Here is an 18283-nt window from a genome sequence, read left to right on the forward strand (position 1 = left end):
CAATGGATTTTAAGGTTTTTTCATTAGATAACCAAAGAGCAGATGGTTCTCTATTAATCTTGGTGAATAAATATATCCATAGACATGTTTATTAAATGCTTCCCTCACAAAAGAATGCAAATAACATCCAGATGTGAAATAAATATCTTTTATTGTTTTCATCGTCACAGTCATAATTGTTGTAATTATGAACACAGAGCTGTGGCAATACTCCAGAATTTTGCCAAAAAACAGCAACCATTCAACGGCACCGCTGCGTCTCTCAGGACCCAACCATGCATAAAATCTCCCATTTAAAAAAAAGGTAAAATAAAAAATATATATTAAAAAATTATGCGTACCACTGATATACAGATCTGATATAAACAGGCGTATTGGTCACAAACCAATTAGAATTATAAACATGGCTTCTTTTACAATACACAGAGACCAAACATGTGGGATATAAGTGTACTTTTCTTTAAAAAAAAAAAAAGGGTACATTTTCATTTTATACATTTGTACATGATTTTTTTTAATTTCATTTTCATTATTATTTTACTGATCTCACCCCCTACAGTCAGAATGCTCAAGGCATTTTGGGCGCAGTGTCCAATGAGCACAAATTGCAGTAAATGCACGTTTACAAACTCACACACACACACACACACACACACACACACACACACATACAAATCACACACACACACACACACACATTCAGGAGTGGCAGCAGTGGCTTTAGACACTAAAGAGAGAACTACAGGTGTATCTTGGCGTTTGCAGGTGGCAAATACTGGTACCAAAGAGTTAATCCACTGTGGTGAACGAGGCCATCTGACGGTAAAAATGAGACATTACATTCATGTACAGGTCATTGCTAACTAAACCATTATCATCATCACACACACACACACACACACACACACACAATCTGCTCACACTCACTCAAGTAAAAATAAAAAATAGTCTTTAAAATGTGCAAAAGAAAAGGTCGCTGAACCGAGCTGCACGAGCGACAGCTGACGAGGAATCGAGGAAAAAGCATCAGTGAATAATCGATAGTGCATAATGGTAGTGCGTATCAAGGTTTAACCAGTGCTGGCGGCGTTTAACAACTGAACCTCCACCTGTACCAGACAGTTTACTGCACGCCGCCTCGAGCTCAATACAACCACTTCTGTTTTTCATGATCCTTTTTTTTTCTTTTCTGGAGCTTTGTTTGGTACCGTTTTTGAAAAACAAAAACAAAATGCATAACGTGAGTGACAGAGGAGAAATTTCCACAACTGCAGCTGAAAATTTACCACAGAGCAACAAAAGGTTTAAGTGCATTCAGGGAAAACAAGGGGCTGTGATAAAGGTTGCGTGCGTCTGAATCATACTCTGACTGGGCTTCAAGATTCAACCTGCCTTTTAAAAAGGTGCTGTCAGTAAAACACAGCTCTTTAGCAACAACTAGTGGAGACTGTGGGGAACTACAACAACATTAAACACATGTCCTTTGAGAAACCTAATCTCTCTCCATTAATATCAAATATCATCAACAAATCAAATGAGGTTGTGTCAAAACATCCACACAGACAAACGTGGACCTTAGAGTTAAGGAGAAGTCTGACACAGAAATATCCAGCAACATTTTCCACAGTTAATTTGTGTAAAGAGCCAGTAAAATATGACTAAATGCACCTTTAATAAGCAGAAACAGAACTCGTCTGCTCTGCATTAACACTTCACGCCGTCAAAGCTTTAGATACTGTCTTTAAATCATAATATCACCCAGCAGCAGCTCTGCCCACAACCAACAACTCTGATTAACATAACATTTAAAGACATTTAATAATCTGTCTTCTGCAAATCTGCTTTTTAAATATGTTGGTTCAGCTTGTAACGATCCATTGTAGCTAATATTTAAGGCATTTTATGAGCCACAAACTCTCAAAGGGCTGATGAGGATGAGTGTGTGAAAACCCAACTGAAGACAAATTAAATGGATTCTTTAGTTTACTTATAGTGTCCACTACTCAGAAGCAAGACGAGGGATGTTTAGTCAAACTAGCATGATTGGTTGCTGACAGAGCTGCTTGCAAAGACTAAAAAAAGACCAGGACGATGGTCAACATCAGCGAGGTGTCACCGGTTGTAGAAACTGGTTTATCCTGCTGTCTGGTTTGTACAGTGAGTTTACTGGTGCATAGTTATGGAGGAAATGCTATGAAGAACTCTATGTATCAGTCACGAGCCCGAGAGGAAACTGCGACGAGAGCCGAGCAACGCACGGTTTGTGGGTCGGCTAAAGTGACGAGTTGACTTTGACGCATTTGATTTGGCAACGACAGAGACTGCAGCGCCGATTGTTGAACAGGAACAAAGCTCCAAGAGGAAACTGTAAACGACTTCAAGTGTGAATCTGTTCTGTGGGAGTGCGTGTGGAAAAAAAAACAACAACATAACACAATACATCTGACACAATACGGATGCTCTGATATGGCACAGTGACGCCTTGGCTGGAGAACATTAAGGTACCGATTGCAGCAGTGAAGCATGAGGAGACATTTTAACCATTAACGTATCTGTAGAGCAGCTTGGGAGACGTACAGCTCTTCATGGCAAACACTTACTGAGTTTGAAATCTACTGAGCGACAACAGTGGGACAGCGTCATACGGCCAGACCTCTGGCCAATCAGCTGTGAGCTTCTTGCCTTGCAGCACCAGATCAACTCTCTTCAAATGCTCCTCTTTCATTTCAGTGCCTCAAGTAGTCGAGTGGTCTGTCACAGCAGTACGACTGAGAGTTTCTGAACCATCTGAGTTACTTTTAGGAAGATATTTCCTAATCTAAATAAGCCGACAGTCTGTTCATCTCTTTAGTTCCCTTTAGTTTATAAACTGTGAAAACTTTTATAAACTTTTTATAATTTTTGCTTCAAAATGATCAAACAATTAACAAAATTGTTGCCAAACTCTTTCCTCTAGTTGATTTAGTGCTGTATCTTATTTAGGAGAAGTCTCTGACTGGCTTCTGCATGGTTTTTGCAGAATGACTTGTATATACTACTGCATTGAATGCAGGATTTAAATGAAATATTCTGCTCACTGTTAATCCACCTCAGTCCTGATAGAAGAGACTGATCTGCTCTGACAGTCTGACCACTGAGCGCTTTGAGAAGCAGAGGAGAACAGATGCATCTGAAGAGGAAAAACCAACACATCTGGATCCGTCTCTACAGACTGAAGCAGAGGAAGTACCAATCCTTGTGTGAGTACCAGCTGGCAGGTGAAACCTAAACCTTCACTTCTGCCACATTTCAATATTAAACCAGCATGGTGAGTTTTCCAAACAAAACGTCTGAGGGCTATTTGGTTACCAGGTGAACAAACCAAATGAGCTGAGGCGGGAGCCCAACTCAATACCAGGAAGTCTCTGTTACAGAAAAGGCAGAAATGGACATTTACGGCTGAACTGAGATCAGCTGGATTTGGGCTAACGGTGCAAAGGCAGTTTATCCAGGAGGCAAAAACAAACACTGAGAACTGTTGCGACTAAGAGCGACGGAGATCATCCACGAACTCGAGACTCATTCCTACACTGCGTTTAAAAACAGAAAAGGCACACGGCAAAGAACGAAGATGTGAGGAGGGAGGAGGGCAGTTTACAGATGGTAAAGCAGAGACAAAACATTTCATCTGAGAGAGCAGACCAGAAGGTGAGTGGAAACTGTTTTTGGGGAGTGTTCTCTGCATCTGGGGTTTAGTTTCATCTATAGCAGCGGGCCCAGGTCATCACCATCGCTCTGGGTTTTGGCAGGAGACTACATTCTGGGGTCGGGTCAGCGAGATGGGCGGGAGGGTGGGGGTGGGGGGTAGCAGAGCCACTTGAGAGTCAGGCATCACCTCCTGTAGGTCCACAACACAGACACTATCCCACTCCAAAACGTTTGAAGAGAGAAACCGTACAAACATAAAAAAGGAGACGTTTTCAAATAGTCGTTTTTCATCGCTTCAGGAAGAAGTGCTCCACTCCTCCTTTCTGACAAATTAAGGTGCAACTTGCGGAGAGAAAAATAAAATAAAAATTCATGTCCTCTATGGCAGTCTCATACAAACAGAGACAGGAGGAGCAGTTATGAGCCACCCCCCCGCCTGCACACCCCACCGTCTTCCAGCCCGATCTTCCTGGTCTAATGTGGTTTCAGCTCGGAGGTGGAGGGAGCGGGGTCAGAGGCAGGGACGCCCCTGTCAGGTAAGGCCGTGTCTGGCAGTTCGGCAGGTGGGCAGGCAGGCGGGGGGGGTGTTAAAGGTTCAGGGGGTGGGGTTAATGTACAAAGATGTGCCTCAGTAGCTCATCAGCAGACGGACGCTGCTTGGTCTCTACAAAGATCCGTTTGAGAAACTCTCGGCAGTGGTCCGACACGTGGGCGGGGAGAACCGGGTTGGTGGGCTGGGTGGCGATCTTAAAGATGGCTGCCATGGCCTCAAACTCTGCCCAGGGGGGTCGCTGGGTCAGCATCTCCACGACGGTGCAGCCAACACTCCTGAGGGCAGAATAACAGGAGGTAGAATCAGAGAGAAGCAAAATCTGGAAAACTGGAGATCCATCTAAGACCAGGACACGTGTGAGGTCTCACCAGATGTCGGCCTTCCTGCCATAGCCCTCGCCACTGATCACCTCCGGACTCATCCAGTAGGGAGTGCCGGTCACCGACTTGATGCCTGTTCCTGACAGACAGATGGTCTGCAGCCGCCGGCTCGCCCCGAAGTCTCCCAGCTTCACATTACCCACTGAATCTCGAAGGATATTTGCTCCTGAACGAAGACGAAGATTTATTACAGGTCGAACAGATCAACCACAACTCGCTTTCTGTTTTCTAATAAACAAATCAGGCTGAAAACATACAAATAAAATAGTCCATCTCACCTTTGATGTCCCTGTGGACGATCATGTTGCTGTGCAGGTAGGAAACTCCCTCCAGGATCTGCCGGGTGTAGCGGCGTGTCACGTTTTCCGTCAGCGCTCCGTACGACTTCAGCTGGTCCTTGATGGAGCCCTGCAGACCGCAAAAGATTAGCAGCTGATTTCTGTGGAACATCAACTCAGATTTAAATGAATTTACCCTCACAGGACAAAGTGAAAGTGTAAATGAGCACTCACCCCAGGCATGTACTCCATGAAGATGGAGAGCGTTCGCTCCATCGTGTCTCGCAGACAGCCGTAGTACTGGACGATCCGCTCATGGCACAAGTTCTTCAGGAGCTGGATTTCACACTCCAACGCACTCACCTCCTAAATGAGAGAAAACAAACAGCACAAACAATCATCTTTTTCTGCTGCTGTGTTTTACTGGGTTACACCAGTTGATATTAAGCCAAACACCAGACAGAACTGGAGCTCAGCAGTGGAAAATAACGAGACTGAGAGCTCATGAATAAGAGTGTAGTGACTCCAGTCCACCTGGTGACAGTACTGCTCTTTGCTCCAACCAGAAATCCACCCCACTCCACTTTAGACCAAGGATACACAGCTCTAAATTAAACACAGGCATTCCTACAAATCTGCTCTAGAGCAGACTCTCACCTTGCTAGTCTCTGGACTCTCCGGGTCAAACTGGACCTGTTTCACTGCCAGTTCCCGTCCAGTATCGGCGTCGTAACAGAGGAAAACCCGTCCGAAGGCGCCCTGACCCAGAAGCTTTCCCAGCCGCCAGTTGGTTGGAGCTCGAGGAGCTGGAGACAGACACCAGACAAAATTAAACCACAGGGTAAAAAGCAGGTGAGATCTTTTGGCTAAAATCAACATGGAGGCTCACAGCGGCTGGGCGGACTGATGTCCATGACGGAGAGGGTGGGAGCAGTAGTCGGGTTGGGGTTGGGCTCGATGTCGCTGCCCCTGCGCGGCCTCCTAGGCAGGCCCCGGGGCCTCCTCCAGGTCGGGGGTGAAGACGCTGCTGCCGCTGCTGGTGCTGGGCGACTGCTCGGTCGGACTGAAGCTGACCGGCGAGCGGAAGCCGTGAACCTGCGTTCGCCGAGCCCGAGGGAAGGTCTTCCTCCCTGCCAGGCAGAGGGAGGGGAGGAGAAGTGATCAGGGACATTTTTATCTTATTTAAAAGTCATATTGTTGTAATGTCAAAAAGAAAAAATACCCACCATCGCTGTAGTCCTGAAGGCCGAAGGGAATGCCATACCGTCGAGGATACGTTCCCCCTTTCCCCGACTTCTCAAACACTGGGATGTCGTACTCTGCAGAGAAAACGATGATGAGAAATAAAACAAGGCACAGAGAAAAGCTGCTGCAGCTCCAGTGTGGGTTCAGTCTTCAGTCTGTTTTTCGCTACTTGTGAGATTTTGTTCACATTTACCTGGAAAGTCCTGGTGGTTGTCTGGGTAGCTCTGTGCTCTCGGCATCCTGGACTTGGGGTAGTCGCTGCACAAAAACACAAGCAACAGGAAATGTCATTGTTAGTTGTAATGTGTGTGTAGTGTATTAGCAGATCTCTGACACTGTGGTATGATTAAAATACTGAGCTCCTGACCTGTCCAGCGGGCTGTCTAAAGAGGGACAACTTCCAGATGCTGAGTTCTCCGGGCTGCTCATGGACAGCGGGTCCAACATCTGAAGAGAACAAAGAAACACACACTGTCAGTCAGCACGTCCTCTTCTGGGCAGGACTCTTAATGTTCAGATTTTCAGGCCATGGAGATTCAGAAACTCACCAGCTGAAACTTTAGCTGCCAATTAATCATCTAATCCAACACAGTAAAGCCTCTAATTGATGGATGGTATCAAACCTACAACCTACAGTAGAACATGACCTCTCTAAGCGAGTGTTTACCTGGTCCATGCTCTCAGGAATGAACTCTCCCTCGCTGTTGATGCTGGTGAAGGAGCCGTTCCTCGCCACCTGCTGGAGAGCGTCGGGAATGTATCCTGGAGGAGGAGAGCTGCGGTCCGTCGAATGGGAACCTGAGGAGAAATATTTTTATTTATGGTGATTATTTTATTGGATGAGCCTGTGTGAGCCTGTGTGTGCACGGAGGTGGAGAATCACCTATCAAAGCCAGCATGCTCTTCTTGTCAGCGACCCTGAATCCCGTGTTGTCCAGCTCCTCGTGGGACGGCAAGAGGTCCATATTGGAGGAAGAGTTCTGGAGAAACAAAAAAGGCTGTGAACGTTTGGGAAAGTCAGGAGACAACTTCACTTTATTTAGTAAAACTTGGGATTAAAATGAAACGTCTGAGATAATCTGGGAGCTGCCGACCTGAGAGGACATCTGGAGCACCAGGAGGATCTTCAGGCTCTTCATGTGAACGCTGCGATCCAGCAGCTCCACGGCCTTGTCCAGGTCGTCCTGAGTGGTCAGTGGAATCACCAACTACAAAACAAAGAAAACCAGACTTCACTGTAGATATCTGTGTTTTCAACATATTTCACTCAGTGTGTCGCGTTTAGTCTTTTATCTTCGTACCTCGTTGTTGGTGTAGTGAAGGTCCATCGTTTGACCAAAAGCCACTTTAGCTTTTGACCTCAGGTCGTCCAGCTTGACCGGTCGAGGGAACTGCAAAATCCTAAAGAGAGGAGGAGAGGTCAGAGGTCAGGAGGGCACAGCTCCAGGTCTGCACTGTGTGCATTAAAGTGATGAACGTGGACGAAGCCTCACCTCTTCTCCCCTTTGAACTCGAACTTCACTCTGACGTCGTTCTGTTGAAAAGTCACAGAAAATTCAGCGAAGAGACAAAGATCAAATATCTGAGGAGAAAATGACTCGATCCACTCACTCACTGATCTGATTTTTACATTCATTTGAGGAGAAATTACATTAAGATTTGTTCATGTTTTAAAACACAAAACACAATTAGATCAAGAGATAAAGACAGATCTTCAGTCAGAGTAGTAATGTAGTTCTCTAACCGACACTTCAGCCTGCTGGGGTTTTTGTTCATGTAGTGGTTACCTGGTTCTTGGGCGAGGAGGCTTTGGGTTTGCCCAGGTCCGACAGGAACATGGCAGGACGGCTGGAGCGGTGCAGTTCGGCCAAGTCCTGCATGATCGAGTTCAGCGCCTCCTGCTCATCTGAGGGACGACAAGATCTCAGTTTATTTAAACAGATTTTATCCATTAAAAGGAAAATTACTCAGAAACATTACTGTGAGTGAACAAAATCCAGGTGGTCACAAAAAGATCTCATTATAAATCACAAACTAAAATCTAAATAGGTGAAATTACAGCTTAGTTAAAAGAAACATAACTATGTTTTAATGTAAATGTGTTTTTTGAATATTAATTTCTTTACTTAAGTAAAACTGCACAGTATTTTCTACAGCTCCTATGCAGTCTTTCAATGACTATCTATCTTTCCAGACCTGCAGTAGTAACAGCTTTGTGCCACTTGCATAGAAGCACATAACAAAAAGATTATTGTGAGGTAAAGATGTCAAAGACACATTGTTCAGGGAGGAAAAAACATTCCTTGGGTTGTAGGTTTGACAAAAGACAAAGTTGGCCGACTGCCAAACAGTAACACAATCTTTAAACACACACACTTACCCATCATCATGGCACGGCGATTGACCCAGGAGGCCAGGAAAGAGGATTCTCCCATCAAAGGGATTCCTTTCTCCTGCAACAGCAAAAGCACAACATAAATCCTGACATCTGACAGCTGATGGGGACACGAGTCGGAGCCTGAAGCTGCTGACTGATCAGTTCATCTGTGGCAAGATGGGGCGTTATCAAGTCATGCAGCAGCAACAGCAATAAATTTTAACTTCATGAAAGCTTATAATGCTCAGCTTTTTATATTTGATGTTTTTGATTCTGGAGGCTGTAGTTCATGATGCAGTCTGAGTGAATGGCTTTACTTTATACCTTCTTCATGTTTTCTAATATTTGAATAGTAATCAGACTTTTTGGATCAGTCATGCATGCAGACAGGAGGATTATCAGAAAAATGCACTAACAGCATTAAAAGTAGTCACGCAGAACATTATTCAATTTCAGTTACCACATCATAAACCTGGTATGTAATGTCTCATATTTGTTAAACTGATCATATTTTGTTTTAATCTGTAAAGTAACAAGTAACAAAAGCCGTCAGATAAATGCAAATGAAGCAGGGCTGCGACTAATGTTTGTATCTTTGATTAACAAACTAACATTTGTCCATAAAATCTCAAAAAATGCCCATCACAGCTTTGCAGAGTCAAATGTGACATTTACAAAGACACATGACAAAGAAAAAGCAGAGAATATCAAAGAATAATTGACACTGTTACACTATTTTTGACTGCAGTGATTAATCAGTTATCAAAAGAGCTGTAGATGATGTTTCTGTTAATCGACTAACTGATTAATCAGCTATAAAATGGAGTAAAAAGAACAATAATTCCCTCTAAACTGTGGTGGGGCAAAAGAATAAAGTCCATCTAAAATAATTAGGGCAATACATTAATATAATATATATTGTGTGATGATGAAAATAATGCAGCCATTCCCATAACACTGTATGGGAGATGCTTCTGTACAGTCACCACTAACTGTCATAACATTATTGATAAGTATTAGCTGTTAGTGTGAAGTCCTGGTCACTACAGACAGAAGCTCTGCACCAGACTGTGCAGTGAGTCTGGAAATTAAAGTCTGAACAGCCAAGATGGCCTCTGCTGATGAGGAACCTGATTGGATATTGCTGATCAGAGTCTCTGATCATCACTGATCGATCACCGTCTGCTGCTGACGTAAAATCTGACTACTCCATCACGCTGCTGAGAGTGGGCTGGAACATCAACATTAGCTTAGCATCTCACAAACGTCTAACAAATAACGACCTTGGCAAAACACTGTGGTGATGTGATCACAGCAAAGTTGATACCAACAACACTGCCACTGTTATGGCCTGCTTTTGTACATAATTAGCTTTAAATTAACTTGCTAGCGTTAGCTTAGTAGCCCCGTAAGCTAATATAGACCAACAACTGTTGCTAGCCAATTTGGCGTTACGTGCCACGCCAAAATGTGTTTAATGAATGATTTGGCATCTTGAAATATAACCAAAACGTCAAAGTTAGCTGCAAATATATAACTGATGAGGGAAGCTAAGCGGCTAATGCTAGCCGAGAGTTCCGTGTACAGCTAGCTGTCAGGCCAGGGAAGTTGACAAGCTAAGCTAATGCTAATTCAAAGCTCTCCCGTACCGCACGGCCATAAAAAGCAACCGTCAAACGAACAAATGTCAGGTCCGAACCGACCAGTTACACCGTAATCATCTCACCTGGGGGGCTGATTAGATTCGTTCTCACTTCCTCATCCACAGGGCCGGTGACAGGAGCCCCGGGCCCTGCGGAGAGCCGCTGGAGGAAGCAGAAGTTTGGCAGTCCGCTTCCAACTTCACTCGAGTCCTGCTGGGCCGCGACGACGAGGCCCGACGGCTGTCAGCTCAGCCCGGCGGATCTCCTCAGGCAGAAAAATGACAAGATAACGGCTTATCCGACAAAGTATCCCCGTGTCCGAGCGGCAATGAAAAGGCGAAGTTAACGGACAGCTTTCATTTTGTTGCACACTGGTTGACGGCAGCTTCGCTCGCTGGTGCCTCTACAGATACGTCAAGTTAGCGGTTGATTGACAAATGGCTACCGGAAGTGTGGACATTTTGCTGACAAGATAAAAGCACAAAATGTGTCGCGTGGGGGGAAAACGTAGTTACACATTTCGTATTTTATGTTGAGTTATTAACCGGAAATTCAATTTTTCATTTTGGAATACTTGACAGCCCTCGTTGGGGGAGTCCAACAAAAACACAACTTCTGATGTCAGAGACATGTATTGATTTCCTGCATCACGACTTAAACCTGTCAAATAAACACATTTTATAGATTTTATATTCTTTTAAATTTTCTCGTTAAAGTGGCAAATATTGATTAAATATCAATAACGTTTGGAAACACAAGGATAAAAATTCAGGAAGCATTAGAAACAGACAAAAACGAGAATATAAACCTGAAACTGTAACTTCTATATTATTTAAAAAATATATAAAAAACTAAATCATAGAATATTAAACAAAAATTATTAGTATTTCCCCAGCCTTATTGGATTTACAAAACTTGTATGGTAATATCCAAGTGTCAATAGATATCTTCATTTAAGTCCAAAAAATATATACAATGTAGGGAATAGTATATAGCAACTCACACCACAGCATTTTGCAGCTTTAAATTATAACCACGTATTAGTAAAGAATATGCATTTACCTTCACCTAAGATTAATTAACTGCCTACATTTTCATTCTATAAGAGCTGGTTACTGTTGGTTTTTTATTTGCAAAAAACCAACAGTAACAACAATCTTCCGGTCAGTAGTGTTTACTCTTATTTTGAAACACAATGTACGTGATGTTGTTTCCGGTCTATGTCGAATTCTCATAACATCAGGCTAGAGCTGCGACTGGAAGCTAACGCTAACGCTGTTGTCGGTGGATTTTTCCCAACACACACAGAGGCAAAACATGTCAGACACGGTGAGATATAAACTCTACAGAGTCTTTAATTGTTTGCTATGTACGCAAAAAGAAAGAAGAATCAAATAACTGTTTTTGTGGCCGCTGCCTCGTATATGGTTATCTAACATGCTATCTGTTAGCTCATGTAGCTTCAGGCCCAGTGCTCACTTCTTATTCGGCTGCCTAGCTTAGCAGCTAGCTTCGGTTTCAGTTGATTTACAAAGTTCTGCCGTGAAACAACAAGCTTTACCTGTGTGTTGAAACTGAAATGTGCAGATAGATGAGCATCGCTGTTGACAGAATCACTGAAATTTAGCCCACAGGCCTGTTTGGAATATGTGTGTTGCGTTTACACGTTTTGTTTATTTGTTGTTGTTGTGTCTTTAGGAGACAAAACCATCCAGCCAAGACGGCGGGGATAAGAAGGACGGAGAGTACATCAAATTAAAAGTGATCGGTCAGGTGTGTAGAAACGTGTGGTGATGGATGGGACTCACTGAGCTTTACATGGGAATATGTAGCTGTGGACAGTCGTTACTGATGCATTACTCATCCTTTCATTTTCCCACTTAATCAAGATTTTTCTGTTGAATGATCCAGATAATATGTTTACTAGTGCGGTAAATACTGTGTATATGCTGTGATTACTTCTTTCTAAAGGGAGCATGTTGTTTCAAGTGAAATATATGCTTACTTGTGCAGTAAAATTAGGCATGGATAGAGAATGTCTGGGACTAAAATATTGTCCTAAATGATATCTTAGACAAGTGTAAGAAATGACCTATGATCCGTTAGAGAGCAGCTCAGTGATTTACACACCACTACACTATTTCTGCCTTTTACCTTCACTTTCTCTTTCTGCCCACAGGACAGCAGTGAAATCCACTTTAAGGTGAAAATGACGACACATCTAAAAAAGCTGAAGGAGTCTTACAGCCAGAGACAGGTATGAAGAAAGAGAGAAAGTGCAGTCAGCCACTCCTTGTTACTGAATGACGGAACTTTGATTTTCAGACATAAACAAATCACAGACGCGCTGAATCTCAAATAACTGAGTACAAAGTGTGATCAAAAAGCTCAGTTCTGTCATTTGAATCTCCTGCTCTGTGAAACCCTTCAGCTTGAATTTGATTTTGGGGACGAGGAGGAAGTTGCAGGGAGCGCTGATAACGTGAATGTCATAGTTTCCTTATTTCATGCTGCCGTGTGTCGGTGTGTGTCTTCCAGGGCGTCCCAGCGAGCACGCTAAGGTTTCTGTTCGAAGGACAGAGAATCGCAGATAACCAAACTCCGAAAGAGGTAAACTCATCTCATCTCATCTTACATAAACATTTTGAATGTACAGAATATTAAATACTACAAGAAGAGGGTCTGTTATAGTGTCAGAGATGAGATGTTGTTTCTAATTGTCTCTCCTCTGCTGTGTGTTCACCTCAGCTGGGGATGGAGGACGAGGACGTCATCGAGGTTTATCAAGAACAGACCGGCGGACTTTGGAACGATTAAACCTCCTGCATTTCTAAATCTTTTTTTTTTTCTTCTTATTTTGTATTTTATTTTGTATGTATGTACGTATTTTTTGTTCAGTTTCAAACCATCTGGATCAAAACCGACTCTATCAGGGCTTCCATGTGTGAGGGCGGGAAGGTGAACAGACCGAGGTAAGAGCGAGGGAGAAAAAGGACAGCGGGTCCTGAGCAATAGCGTTCAGTCGCATCGCATCTTGTTTGTGTTTGTTTGTTTTTTTAAATCCCATCTTTTTTTGGGGGGTGGCAGCAGAAGCAAGTAACGTGCTTAAGGAGCAAGCTAAAGGAATAGTTCACCCAAAAAAACAAATATTATCACTTATGCTTCTTTAGCTGCACTAAGGGTCCAAAAAGTTCAATAATTACTTGCTAATCAGCTGTTGTTTAAAGACCTAAATCTAATTGCTACATGAAATGAAATAGAGCTGGTCAGGTGCATCTTGAGATTTATGACCCTTGAAAAAGCTGAAACCAGGTGATCACAACCCAAATATTTGACTACTGAGACCACCCGATAACGACACAAACAGTTTTTGGAAGCACTATTCCTTTAAGTGTGTTCTCGGCATCGTCTTGCTTTTCCTTTGTACGGAAAAATGTAAAAATGAGTCGTGGTTTTCCAGAGGAAATGTGACAGAGGAGCTGGACACACCAAGTCAGACGCTGTTTGTACACAGAGCAGTTCATTCCACACGTCTGGTGTATTTACATTCAGGGCATTCAGCAGACAGAGGGTTCACTCAGACACATGACCCGCTCATCACTGCTCAGTCTCTCAGTTCATCCACATTTGTCAGTGTAGATTTGAATAATTTACATCTACAGCCTCTGTGTGTGTGTGTGTGTGTGTGTGTGTGCGAGCGAGTGTGTGTGTGTGAGAGTGTGTGTGTGAACTGCACCATCACAAAATTGTAAAATTCTGACAATAATTGACCTGATATGATCATCTTTGAGATTTGAAACCTTTTTTTAAATGATAATTGTGCTTTACTTGTATATGTTGTACTCAGTATTAGAGTGTGTTTGAATGATATGCCACATGTATCTCCGGTGTCGTCCTTTATTTATATCGGGGGGGGGGGTTTCATTCTGTAATTATATATGGAAATATATACCCGTTCTGGAAATACTTTGCTCGCTGACGGTCACAGTGTTTTAAACTCAGATGATTCTGTCCTCCAGCAAATAGTCAGAGCCGTCACCTACGATCAGTGACGTGTTAAACTGTGGTTTAAAGCTTTTCTTTGTGTTTTTGGGTTGAAACTCTAAAATCTGTGTACTGTATGAAGTTCCTCGAGAAGGTTAAGATCAGCAGCAGCAGTAATGAATGAGGAGGTGAATTAGAAACAAAGATGGCTGCATGACGGAGATGCTCAACTCCTGAAGGATGGAGGAGAAAAAAAAACACCCTGTTGATGTCTGTTGATAGTCAGGTTCTTTCACTCTTCACACACACACAGAAAGCTGCAGTGGATGATGGGTAAACTGCACCTCTGGGACTCCTTTACTTTCAGTGCACACACTGTAAATGAGAAGCATGCCAGCTGTGTCTCCACTGCCACACATTGTGCTACAGAAGCAAGAAAAGGAAATAATCACACATCATCTGTTAAATCGCCCTCATTTCCCAGAGGTGGAACAAACAGAAACACTCTTCTTACAGTAAAATATTTGCCTCAATTGGATAATTGGACTTTTTCAGCCTGACTGACTCAGGTGAACTCCCACCCCCCACCACAACCCCACCTCCACCCAGCAGACAGGAAGGGCTGTGATCTGAGCCATAACACTGATCTCAGTGAGGTGAGGGGACTGTTCATCATTAGAGGAACATTGATACAGATGGTTTGAAATCCTGGAGATGAGCTTTTTGCTTTTTTTGAATAAAATATTTAAGAAAAAAACAAATGTTTTGTATTTACTGTTAAATGCAACGTTTACTTCTGAGAGGAAACTACGTTTAATCTGTTTACTCCTGTGTCATTTGTTTAAAGTTTCAATCCAGACATGAGATTTAACACAGACTGTTTCAGGTGCCGACTGTGAGCAGGAGGAAACTGGTAAACAAGCTGCACCAACACAGGTCAAAGGTCAAGGCCGATTTTCAGAAAAGGAAAACATGATGCTTCTTCCTCCTGTGGATGTCTGTGTTACAAGAACGAGGAAAATCAAAGGCCCATTTGTTCTTTTATCCACAGAACGAGCACAGGTACACATCTGATTCACATACAGCTGAGCTGCAGTGTCACTACATTAGAAAGAATTCAGTGTGTGAGTGTAAGAAGGCAGCTAGATTAACCACATGAACGGCATCTAACGAGGCATAAAGCAGCTCAGAAAACATCTAGCTGCAGTGAAGGATTGAAGCATGTGTGGCTGAAATATTAACACACCACATCTTCGTCAAGTTTCAGTTCAAAGTCAGTGTCTTTATCTAAGCTGCTGTTTTCCTCATCACAACAACTCACTCTGTGTCCGACGGCCGTAAAGGAAGAGATGAGTCATGGAGAATAAAAACAGATGAGTCACTGGAGATCATCCAGGAGCAGCAGCTGATGAATCTGCTACCAGTTTATGGTGACTGAAAAGTTAGTGTGAACTTCAAACTGATCACAAGTGTTCATGAGAGTCAAACGCCGGGTTATCTTTCCCCCCTGCAGCCCCCCGACCGTCCGCCCCGGCCTGTGGCCTGGCTGGTAACCTGTACCTGCAGAAGATAATCCCAGAGATGATCATCAGGACTGTGCCCACCATCCCGACCCCAATGCCGCAGCCAACGTGTTGAGAATCAGGCTCTGGGGGCATTTTGAACTCAGGGGGGAACCTGATGGTCTGGTTGGTCGCCACTGAGCTTATGTTCCACACCAGAGGGATGAGAGACATGACGGCGGCCGTCAGGCACAGAGCTCCGGTGGTGAGGAACGACAAGCGGATCGGCGAGCTCTTCTCCAGCCCGAGGTAGATGTTCCTCAGGGCGTACACGCCGCCAGCGTTCCCGCAGAGCCCCACCAGGACTGAGAGGACCATGAGGACCTGGCCCGCCACAATCTCTGGAGGTGCGAAGGCCTCGGTCAGGGTGATGTACCTGCAGTGCATGACCCTGAAGCCGGGGGTCACCACGGTGTGGCTGTTGAAGCAGGCCCTCCAGACGCCCACCCAGGCCTGACCGGAGCTGATCACCTCCCTGTCAGACACCTGCCACACCCTCCACTGGACGAGTCCGAGGGCCACGGTGGTCAGAGTCCAGCCCACGCAGCTCAGCCAGAGGGCAGCGAGCTGGGCGTGGGCGCTGTGAGCCAGGTAGGTCATAGAGGAGCCGGGCCACAACAGGAAGTCCTGATCCCACCAGGCCGGGTGGAAGGTGTCACCTCCTCATATCCACAAAGTCAGATCTGCTGCTCCAGCTCCTGTTTACTCTCTCTCCTCCTCACAGCTGATGCTCTTTGTCACCCTGGGTTACCTGCAGCTCCCTCTGAGGAGACAGACACACAGAGTGAACACTACATGTTCATGTTAACATGCTGCTGTTAGCATAGAAAGCTAACAAGCTAAAACATGTTTACAGCTCTGCAGACATCTTTAAATGCTCAGGCTAACTTTTATTTCCTCAGTGGAATCAGGGCAGTTTAGTCAGTTTGAATCAGAGTGTATTTAGTCAGATATATTTTCAACAAAGTCAGAGATTTACGATGGTTTGTCTCGTGCTTGTTACGCTGCAGGCTGACCTCGTTTATTTATCACCTTCTGATTGATTTTCTTAGAAGAGTAGAAGGCTGTTAAACAAACACATGATCCAGTGTCTCTTACTCCTCTTGTCTTTCTCTTAAATGTCAGAGGACCAGTGTCCTGATTTTAACAAGAGCTAAATGATCTCATTCATTTTCACAATATGTCCTTTACTTATTGATTAACTGCTGAAACCAGTGTTAAGAGAAGAGAAGGCCTCGCTAAAATCTAAAAAGAAATAAGGAAGAAGTGAAAAGAAATGAGAGCAAATTAAGTCTTTATATAAATACATTAAGTTTCATCTCTTTAAATAGAAAAATGTAAATCATACGGACAAAAACAGGATTTCTCTGCTGTTCCAAATCTGATTTTCACAAATAAAGCTTCAGCATGAACATATTTAATCCAAAAATATCATGTTTGATCACAGAAGAAGTAAAATCATTTAAATCCAGAGTCTGAGGTCAAACTGAGACCTACCTGCTGCTCTGTTGACTCGTCCTCACACTGAAAGAAAACAGAGGAGCAGGAGGGTGTTTTATTCACTTCCTCATCCTGCTACAACCAAACATACATCCAGTTTCTCGTCATGTGTGTGTGGACTGTAAATGATTGACAGGATGTAGGTCAGACGGAGAGGCCGAGCCGAGCCTTATTCTTACTGTAAATGACTCTGTGAACTCACTTTGCTCTCCTTTATTGATCAATCGAATTTCAAACATCCAGACGGTGTATTTACACGTTCCTTCAGATCCTAAAATAACATTGATTTTCCTTTTTCTGTGTGAAATATTCTGCTTGTTGCAGGTTTGCTGAAAAAAGCCTTTTTTGCACAACTCTATAGATAGAAATCAGTTAATAATAATCTACTCTGCCCGTCTGAAACATCATAATAAACCCTAAACCTCAGAGTGAGGTTGTCACAGAGCCAAAATAAACCTCCACCTGGATACAGTTTGATCAGGTTTGGGCTTCGAGGGTCAGGATAAGACTAACATGGCTGAATAATGTGATCATATGTGTCCACCTCTGTGAGCAGGACACGTTCAGTTTTCTCTCTCAAAACAAAACCCAGATGCAGTAAAAGTCCAGACCGGGCGAAGTGAAGAGCTGTAAAACATTCCCAGCATGAGGCTGTAAAAGTTACTCCGTGTATCACTGTGTTGTTGAGCAACAGAAGAAAGTACGTCATCACTGATTGTAACAGGAAACTGAAGGGTATCAGTGTCTGCATGATGAAAGAAGTGGAGAAATATGCAAACTGAAGGTCCCAGAGATCCTGGAACAATAAAAGCTTGTGTCTCATAATGAAGCAGGAAGTGACTAAATGAATCTTTACTGCACTGCTGCTCTGTTGTTCCCTCTGCTCCCTGAACACCTGTTGTTATCTCTGTGTAACTGTGTTCAGGTTGGATCTCCCTCTAATGGAGTGAGAGTCAGAGGCTTAAACTGCTGGAATCAGACCCAGAGAGTTCAGAGTGATGCTGAACTGTAGATCATTAAAAACCAGCTGATATCCGTGGATAAGCCGTGGATCAATGTGGCTGATACAAGACA

General features: G+C 43.7%; 3 protein-coding genes across 3 annotated transcripts; 1 reads left to right on the plus strand and 2 right to left on the minus strand.

Annotated features, from left to right (window-relative positions):
- Nucleotides 1–134: 134 nt before the first annotated feature.
- Nucleotides 135–10605, minus strand: map3k2 (mitogen-activated protein kinase kinase kinase 2). Its single transcript, XM_018661305.2, is given in 18 exon segments — nucleotides 135–4515; nucleotides 4609–4786; nucleotides 4899–5028; nucleotides 5133–5264; nucleotides 5556–5704; nucleotides 5788–5881; nucleotides 5883–6028; nucleotides 6125–6217; nucleotides 6337–6401; nucleotides 6511–6590; nucleotides 6811–6941; nucleotides 7027–7123; nucleotides 7238–7351; nucleotides 7445–7544; nucleotides 7637–7677; nucleotides 7931–8049; nucleotides 8524–8596; nucleotides 10247–10605. Coding segments are annotated over 17 exon segments (1944 nt in total). The 5' UTR covers nucleotides 8579–8596; nucleotides 10247–10605; the 3' UTR covers nucleotides 135–4295.
- Nucleotides 10606–11345: 740 nt separating this feature from the next.
- Nucleotides 11346–14044, plus strand: sumo1 (small ubiquitin like modifier 1). Its single transcript, XM_018661273.2, has 5 exons — nucleotides 11346–11492; nucleotides 11862–11936; nucleotides 12343–12420; nucleotides 12702–12773; nucleotides 12912–14044. The coding sequence occupies exons 1-5, from the start codon at nucleotides 11481–11483 to the stop codon at nucleotides 12978–12980; spliced, it is 306 nt and encodes a 101-aa protein (XP_018516789.1). The 5' UTR covers nucleotides 11346–11480; the 3' UTR covers nucleotides 12981–14044.
- Nucleotides 14045–15168: 1124 nt separating this feature from the next.
- On the minus strand, nucleotides 15169–18216 carry LOC108873146 (claudin-34). The gene is made up of 2 exons (XM_018661272.2): nucleotides 17207–18216; nucleotides 15169–16472 (listed from the first exon to the last, which is right to left on the minus strand). Exon 2 carries the CDS (start codon nucleotides 16307–16309, stop codon nucleotides 15611–15613), a length of 699 nt encoding a protein of 232 aa, XP_018516788.1. The 5' UTR covers nucleotides 16310–16472; nucleotides 17207–18216; the 3' UTR covers nucleotides 15169–15610.
- Between the last annotated feature and the right edge of the window lie 67 nt (nucleotides 18217–18283).

This window comes from Lates calcarifer, linkage group LG7_2, assembly GCF_001640805.2.
Source record: "Lates calcarifer isolate ASB-BC8 linkage group LG7_2, TLL_Latcal_v3, whole genome shotgun sequence".
In the NCBI taxonomy this organism is placed as follows: domain Eukaryota; kingdom Metazoa; phylum Chordata; class Actinopteri; family Centropomidae; genus Lates; species Lates calcarifer.